Genomic DNA, 8977 nt, shown 5'->3' on the forward strand with positions numbered 1-8977 from the left:
TTATTTTAAAGAGATTGTAGTGATTTGATGAATATATACAAATCGAAATGAAATATAGACAAACGTTACAGTGCAAAGAATTAGCATTTTACTTGTTTTTAGCCCCATCAAGACATTCATATCTCTTTATACACATCTATATGCTTATTGAATTTAAAATTTTTAAAACTTACTTTCTTGCATATTTAGAATCTCTGTCATCTAAAACGGGGGGGGGTCGAAAAAGTTTTAGGGTGGGGTGCATATTTGTAATCTCCAATATCTTTAAATGTAGGGATCAAAAAAAAATTTTTTTTTTTTAATGCACTTTTCAAGGAGAGGTGTGAAATTGTATTAGTCCAAATACCTTTCAAACGGCATACAAAAAAAAACATTTAAAAAAGGTGAGAGTTATAATCTTGCCAACAAAATTCCTGTATGCCAAAAACAAACTGTCAGAGGTACCATGCATATTGCAATATTTAGCCTTATTGTGGCATTATTAGGTTCAGCAAAGCTCTCACTGGTTCACACGGGAATGATGTGGGAGGTCATTATATGCCTGCTAGCAGTCCAATAATTTTGGTTCCTGGCAGCAGGTGCCTGTTAATTATAGGCAATAACATAGCTGCACTCCTGACGTGGACAGTGACTAAAACGCATTTTAGTCTACTACATTCAATCATTCCAAGAACCCAGTGGTCTTGCTGATAATGATTGCGATGTTACTTCCTTTGCATGAACTTGGATTCATCAATTTCCACATCTTGCCCTCCAAGTTGCACGAGGTTGTCATTGTACCAGTTAACAATTGCTTCTGATGCAATTCCAACTTCCCTAATTGCAACATTATGTTTATTATCCATCTCAGCCCAGTAATGCATCAACTCTTAACAGGAGGGTCAATGGTAGATGGGCATCTGGAAAAACAAATCCTGTCTGATGCTCCGATATCAATGGCGAACAGCACACCTCCACATTCCTCCTTTGGATACTCTATTCCATAGTGAAAGGAACATAGGCTGGTTACAACACTCAGAGTTGTCGACCAACCCCACAGATGCCAGGAGTTGGGTTGTTGAATTCATGTCATTTGATATGACATGAATGTCTAGTAGAATGCAATTTCTTTGAGTCAGGTCATTAATAGGCATGACAGATTCAACTATCCCGTATAATCCTGGGATCTAATGGTGGGTGTGGTAAGAGTGGATCCTATACCTTAGATGTCAGAAAATATGACCTAGAGTCTGTTGCCAGATGTGTGTATGTGTGCTAATTAGAGGAATGGAAATGGCACTCATCTCCAATGAATATAGTAAAATACAGTCCTTTCGAAACAACTTTGCATCAAGGAACTTCCAATTCATAACAAGAATTGAATTAAAGGTCTCTGTTTACAACACACACTCACCCCTACTTAATCAGCTTAGACAAATCAAAGAATTTTTTATTTACATTTGATGGATATTTGTCCTCATCTTGTTCGTTGTTATCATAGTCAACCAAATCCAATATCAAAAAGTCAGAAACCATCATAAAAACTTCGTCATTTTATCTCTACCTGTTTAATCTATGCAGGATTCACATGTGCATAAGCACATTCATACACTCACACAAACATATATACTTACTGTTCAAAATCCTTGCCAAAATTGGCTGTTCTCCAAGACTCCTCCGGATTGTCCGAACATTTAACGTGGATATGAAAGGCGTTGTTCAGTTTGATGGCTCTTCAGAAGCATTCAGCATACGTAGCAGCATTAAGCAGGGCTGTGTGCCTTCTCCCCACCCTGTTTGGCATCTGCTTTGCAGTCATGCTGGAACATGCATTTAGGACATCAACTGATGCTTACCTTCACACCAGATGTGATAGTAAACTGTTCGGTCTGTCATGGCTGAAAGTAAAATCCATGGTGCACCAGGTAGCGGGAAAATGCTGTTCATGGACTATGCAGCACTGACAGCACACTCTGAGGAGCAAATGCAGCACCTTGTGGACAATTTCTTGAAGGCCAAAGTACTGAGCACACACACCTCACCACCATCAACAACTACAAGCTGGGGGTAGTCCATCAATTCACCTACCTTGGCTCTATCATCACTGATGACCACTCCCTGGACCTAAGACTAACATGTGAATTGGACAAGCATCCTCCACATTTGCCAGACTCACCGAGATTGCTATTGTAAGACATGCATCCTTAGTACACCACAGCAGTGAGATGTGTAGCCTCTACTTAGGACAGCAGCATCTCAGTATCTTCCACTTTCGTAATTGGATATCAAATGCACCAACCACGGCAAGATACCCAGTGCAGTCACTCTGCTCCAGAAGCGTCCCAAAAGATTTCCTGTATGGGGAGCTGGCCGGTAACATGACGACAACCTCATTTTCGTTTCCAGGACGTCTGCTAGCGAGATATGAAGTTGCTTGATCTGGGAGGAGGTCACAAATGGTCACCCACACAGGAGATATACTGCAAATGGGAAAAATGAACAGGAACTCGCAGCCAAAGAAAAATGCACTCAACGGGTGGAAATACCAATAGCGCTGACAAAACTCCTTCAAATACAATCACTGTATGTATGACTGCCACTCCCGTGTATGCTGCAGCTGACATAATTTCTTCAGATGCAGGTCCCAAGACCAACAGATACTTATTACTCTCCAATATGCTTGCTTATACACCCTTTGTAAGCTTGAGGTGAACCATCATCAATGTCCACCTTTTGTGTTGGCATGGGTTGTGCAGTTTTGGCTTCTAAATGTTGACCTGTTTGATATTTCGTTTGACTTCTGAAGTTTAAAGCTCAATTATTTATATTACTTCTTATATTTTAGACTGAAAGATCATTTCAAAAGCAGCCAACGGTATTCTTAAACAGGAAAGAAGTGCTTAAAACTACTAAAAAGCAGAAGAAATCTTTGAGATATGTACGAAATGTTGGACTTGGTTTCAAAACCCCAAAAGAGGTACTTATATTTATGTCTTGGTGTGTATGAATGCCATATTATACGATTATTTCTAGTTAATCTTGAGAAATGGGTTAGTTTGATTGCACAACTGTTTTATTTATATTTTGCAGGCCATTGAGGGAACTTACATTGACAAAAAGTGTCCATTCACTGGTAATGTTAGTATTCGTGGGCGCATCCTTACTGGCACTGTTCTTAAAATGAAAATGACAAGAACAATTGTTGTAAGAAGGGATTATCTCCACTATGTAAAGAAATACAATAGATTCGAAAAAAGACATAAAAATATGTCAGTGCATATGAGTCCTTGTTTTAGGTAAGAATTTTTATTTGAAACCATTTGCAATTTATTTATTTTAGTATTCTTCCCATATATTAATTTCACCTTTATTTCTCCAGGGATGTGCAAATTGGAGATGTTGTGACTATGGGTGAATGTAGACCACTGAGCAAGACAGTACGATTCAATGTATTGAAAGTCTCAAAAGGTTCATCTGGCAAGAAATCATTCTCTAAATTCTAATGTATGAGTTACATCAATAAATTTGTGAACCCTTGACAATAGTGTTTCTTATTTAATTAGATGTTTACAGGTTTTAATTCTTTCATTATTATATTTCTATCCAAAATACACTAACTTGTTTCAACTAAATTCTAAGATAATTGTGAATTTAGACTGGTTTAACAAAAGGTTCTTAACCGAATCTATTTCATAATTTTTGTCTCAAGGCAAATCTAATTACAGATAAAGTCAATAAACTAGAGAACGAGTTATTAGCTAATATTTAATGTGTACAAGAAAAGTTTAATTTTGCTGAATTGTGCAAATCAGTTTACATACTGAAATTATGTTTTCACAAATCCTCATCATTAAATGTCTACTTTCCATGCTGGCATAGGGTAGGTGGTTTGATTGGAACTGGTAAGCTAGAGAGCTACATCAGGTTCCAATCTGATTTTGGCTTGGTTTCTATGGCTGGATACCTTCCTAACCAACCACTTTGAGAGTGTAGTAGGTGCTTTTATGTATCACCAACTCTGGCTACAACTATGATTTCATTTGGATTGTGCTGAGTCTTCTCCAGCACAGTAAATCACCAAAAGTCTCAATCATTTGTCATTGCCTCCGTGAGACCCCATATTTGGAGATCTTGTTTCCACAGCTGTCCTCCTTCATACACATTACATAACCATACCAGTGCAGTCCTCTCTTGCGCACCATATCTTCCTAATTTTTCTCTCAAGACACACTATGTTGTACATGCACATCCAGTGGAGCATACTAGTTTTTTTTTTTTTTCTTTCAAGCCTTTGCAGTCACTGCCATGTAGCATGGCTTCTCTTACACCTCGGCATCACACTGAGGGAGGCTCTTTGTTACCAACAAAGGTGGAAGCTCTTTGAACTTTGTCCAGCCTATTCTTATGCTCTCAAGCATCCACCTCTGCTGCTGACTTGGTTACCTAGATAATGAAAGCTATCAACTACTAAGTATCCCCTGGCATCTATTTTCTACACTGAGATTCTCATGAACGAAATCAATCTACATATTGAAATAAATATATAATGTATTCTAGGTGCATAAATCTTCAGTGATGAAAGTATCTTGTTTCTATGAACAAGTGATGACTACAAATATGAGTGTCCAGCAAATATATAATTTTGATATGCTTGATCTTGTTTTCAAATGCCTTTTATTTTAGCTGTACTTATATAAATTAAATCAGCTTGCAAATACACATTCACTTTCTTAAATTTATACTCAGGCTGTGCCAGAGTCGCCACTAATATATATTTATATATTTACATACACACATATTTTGTCAGTGTATGTGCATTTATGTATGCATCTATACATGTATGAAGTATTATTTTTCTTGGTAATAAAACATTGGCTCTAAATATGAAAGGTGGAAAAAAATGTATTAAACATACCCTGCACAATGTACATGAAAATGGAGTAGGCATGATCCAAGAGCAAAAGTAAGCTTCAGATGGATCAACTCTAGTGTAGACCACAGGGTGAAGAAATGCCAAGTAAACAGAACCTTAAGATGTGAGAGAAAGTGGTGATGGTTTATCTCAGGAGGCTAGGCCGCAGGTCTGCAGCTACAACTAGCATGGCATTACACTGTAGAAGACATGTTCAAAATATGCCAGCATAGAAAAATGGAAATGTAATGGTGATGGCATGTGTGCGTGTATACAGAATGTATATACCACCTTTTATTCTTTTACTTCTTTCAATTGTTGGATTGCGGCTGTGCTGGAGTACTGCCTTGGGAGTTTGGGTTGAATTAATTGCTCGCAGCACTTATTTGGGTGGGGAGGGGGCTGATACTTATTTTATTGGTTTCTATTGGCAAACTACTATGTTGCAGGGATGTAAGCTTGCCAGGTGATGGGGAACAAAGACACGTGAATATATACTATGGGCTTCTTTCAGGTTTTGTCTTCAAAATATACTCGTGTGGCTATGGTGTGTAATGGTGAAAGAGACATTGGAACACTACTAGTGAAAGCAAGTACTGATGATGTATTTGCTAGGGAGAAGTGGAAAGCAGCATTGAGTCAGCCTCAATAATGGCTTTTTAAGGATGATCTGTGCCAACAGAATTTCATTTTCCATTAATGGCCACAATGAAATTTTTTTTTCTTTTTCTGTCAAGCACTCTGTAGGAGTACTGTCATTCCAAACAGATACATGTGTCTACTGGTTAATGTCCAATAGGACGTGTAACAACTTTCTGGGATGAGGGGTTACACATGGGATATACATGCTTGAGGACAATGAACATAACTCAATGGATCTGGTAAATCTTGTGGAGAAACAAATGCAACCAATTGATCAGGGAAGGTCAATGTAATGTCATAGACTAATGGTGTATATCCAGTTCCTTCCTTGACAGTGGCATGAATACCATTTTGAATAAGTGGAAGGTATTCCAACCAGTTATTGCAGTCAGCAGAGGACATCAGTTCAAATTTTAGGAGAGCAATGGATTCTATTTAATTATATTAGAGGGTGAATATAATTTTATACTTTTCTTCAAGCATTTTATAAATTACAGTGTTTCATGCTATTTTACATTTACATCTATCTTTTATATACATCCACATTCAGCAAAATATTTAATAAACTGCATAATTCTACTTTGAAGTTTTACTACTCGAATTGGTTAATTAGCCCAGTTGAAAATTGGCTAATAATAATTTTATATAGTAATATTTAAACAAGATTATAATAATTTTCCATTTCACTGATTTTTACTATGAATAGTTTCAAGAAATAAATTTCTTAATAGAATTATATGAGAACTTTTTTAGTTGTATTTTAAAACCTAATATATCAATAAAAAATAGACATTGTTGTTTCACAAAACTAGTTATCATCATCGTTTAACGTCTGCTTTCCATGCTAGCATGGGTTGGACGATTTGACTGAGTACTGGTGAACCAGACGGCTGCACCAGGCTCCAATCTGATCTGGCAGAGTTTCTACAGCTCAATGCCCTTCCTAATGCCAACCACTCCAAGAGTGTAGTGGGTGCATTTACATGCCACCAGCACAAGGGCCAGTCACGCATTACTGGCAACAGCCATGCTTGAAATGGTGTTTTTTACGTGCCACCTGCATAGGAGCCAGTCCAGCGGCACTGGCAACGACCTCGCTCGAATGGTTTTCTAATGTGCCACCGGCACAAGAGCCAGTAACGATCACGCTCAAATAGTGCTATCTACGTGCCACTAGTACGAAAGCTGGACAGCTGTTCTGGCAATGATCACGCTTAGACGGTGCTGTTAGTGCTCCACTGGCACAGGTGCCAGTCATCAAATGTGGTTCAATTACGATTTCGATTTCACTTGCCCCAACAGGTCTTTGCATGCAGAGTTTAGTGTACAATGAAGGAGAGGTTGGCAAGGGTGCCAGTTGTCGAATTTGGTTCAATTTCAATTTCAATTTCAAATTCACTTGCCTCAACAGGTCTTCGCATGCAGAATTTAGTGTCCACTGAAGTGAAAATATGAATAAGTGAGCTGGCTACACTTCTGGCAGAGGCCACAGATTATGCTCTCACTTGGCTTGCCAAGTCTTCTCATGTACTGCATATTTCCAAAGATCTCGGTCGCTGGTCATTGCCTCAGTGAGGCCTAAAGTTCGAAGGTTGTGCTTTACCACCTTGTCCCAGGTTTTCTTGGGTCTACCACTTCCACAGGTTCCCTCAACTGCTAGGGTGTGGCACTTTTTCACACAACTATCCTCATCCATTCTTGCCACATGTCCATACCAGCGCAATTGTCTCTCTTGCAAACCACAACTGATGCTTCTTAGGTCTAACTTTTCTCTCAAGGTACTTACACTCTGTCGAGTATGCACACTGACATCGGAGCATACTGGCTTCGTTTCTTGCAAGCTTACGCATTTCCTCAGCAGTCACGGCCCATGTTTCACTGCCATGTAGCATGGCGGTTGGTACACATGTGTCATACAGTCTGAGCAAGAGGCCCTTTGTCACCAGCAGAGGTAAGAGCTCTCTGAATTTTGCCCAGGCAATTCTTATTCTAGCAGCTACACTTTCAGCGAACCCTCCCCCGCTACTAACTTGGTCACTTAGATAGCAGAAGCTATCAACCACTTCTAGTTTTTCTCCCTGGAATGTGGCAAAGGTTGTTTTCTGCATATTTTTAGTGTTTATTGCTCCTGAGCATCTGCCACATACAAAAACTATCTTGCTAATTAGCCTTCCTTTGATATTGCTGCACCTCCTATGTGTCCATAACTTACACTGGGTACAACTTGTAGTGACGTCATTTGGCGCCAACATACAGTCGCCATTACTGCGTTTTCATCCACGCATGCGCAGGGACTAGTTCCGGAAGGAGCACAGGAAGAGTCCCATGCGCATGTGTAGTTTGACTCTCTCAACGTTTTCCCGCGTTTATCTTTCTCTTGCGTCGACAACTTCGTGGGCGAAGGACGTGTTTTGTATCGCTCTCTTCGAGACCCAACTAACTCGTGACGGGATCAGCGGACAAGTGATGGAACGACCAACAGCCGAATAACCATGCTGTATGAATATACTACAAGAATAAATATTGTTATGTTTCTGGTTTAGAGACTGCTTTATCCGTTCTTCATTTTTCCTTCTTAAAGTTGATGTGAGGAATTAGGTATTTAAGCTAAACGTTAGCCTTGATCCCGAAGTCGCTAACTACTAATCTATGTTGAGGGGTACATTCTTTGCCAGGGAAGGTTTTGGCATTTATAAGCAGTCCTCTTTCCCTTTTTTCTGGTGAGGGCGTAGGCGATTTGGCTAGTGTATCTGCCAGAACGGTAGGTGACTAGGTGACAGGCAGGTTTCCTGAAGTTGATATTGCAAACCATAAGATCATTTGCATCACAGAACTCCAGCAGTCTGGTTCCCTCCTCATTGCAGGAATCAAAGCCATAGCCTCCATGTACGCGATGGAAGTGCCCTGCATATTGTCCAACATGTCCATTGAAATCACCAGCCACAAAGAGAAGGTCCCTGTCATTCGTCAATGAGGGAGTTTGCAAGAGGGTGTCGTAGAATTGGTCTTTCTGCCCATCCGGTAGCCCCGGTTGAGGGGCATAGGCCAAGATGACGGTAGCTAACCTATGGTGAAGCACTAGTCCAATCTTAAGTACTCTGTCACATACTCTGACTATCTCGATTACCTCATCAACCCATTTCTTCGCAAGAAGTATTCCCACGCCCCCGACCCCGTCAGTGTTTCCTGCCCAGAAAATCTTGTACCTGTGTTCTTTGCCTGTGAGGAACCTAGCAGAACCTCCTCTCCACCTTACTTCTTGGATGCAGCACAAATCTACACGTCTCCGTTCAAGTATCTCAATAATCTCACCAAACCTACCTTTCAGTGTGCCAATTCTGAGGGTGTGGGCCTGTGAGACCCTGGGATGAGGGACAGCAGTGTCATGTACCTGAAAAGAAAGCTTGCATTTGGCAGAATTCATAAACAAACAATAGCCTACAA

The 8977-nt window shown here is 39.9% G+C and overlaps 1 protein-coding gene across 1 annotated transcript in view; it reads left to right on the plus strand.

The window, feature by feature from the left end:
- LOC106883868 (40S ribosomal protein S11) overlaps positions 1-3521 on the plus strand; it is a 5724-nt gene extending 2203 nt beyond the window's left edge. The window contains exons 2-4 of the mRNA XM_014935004.2: positions 2825-2956; positions 3070-3275; positions 3359-3521. Of these exons, the coding sequence (XP_014790490.1) occupies positions 2825-2956; positions 3070-3275; positions 3359-3482 (462 nt within the window). The 3' untranslated portion in view covers positions 3483-3521. The remainder of the gene's footprint in view (positions 1-2824; positions 2957-3069; positions 3276-3358) is intronic.
- The last annotated feature ends 5456 nt before the right edge of the window (positions 3522-8977 follow it).

The sequence above is a fragment of the Octopus bimaculoides genome, chromosome 15, assembly GCF_001194135.2.
Source record: "Octopus bimaculoides isolate UCB-OBI-ISO-001 chromosome 15, ASM119413v2, whole genome shotgun sequence".
In the NCBI taxonomy this organism is placed as follows: Eukaryota; Metazoa; Mollusca; class Cephalopoda; order Octopoda; family Octopodidae; genus Octopus; species Octopus bimaculoides.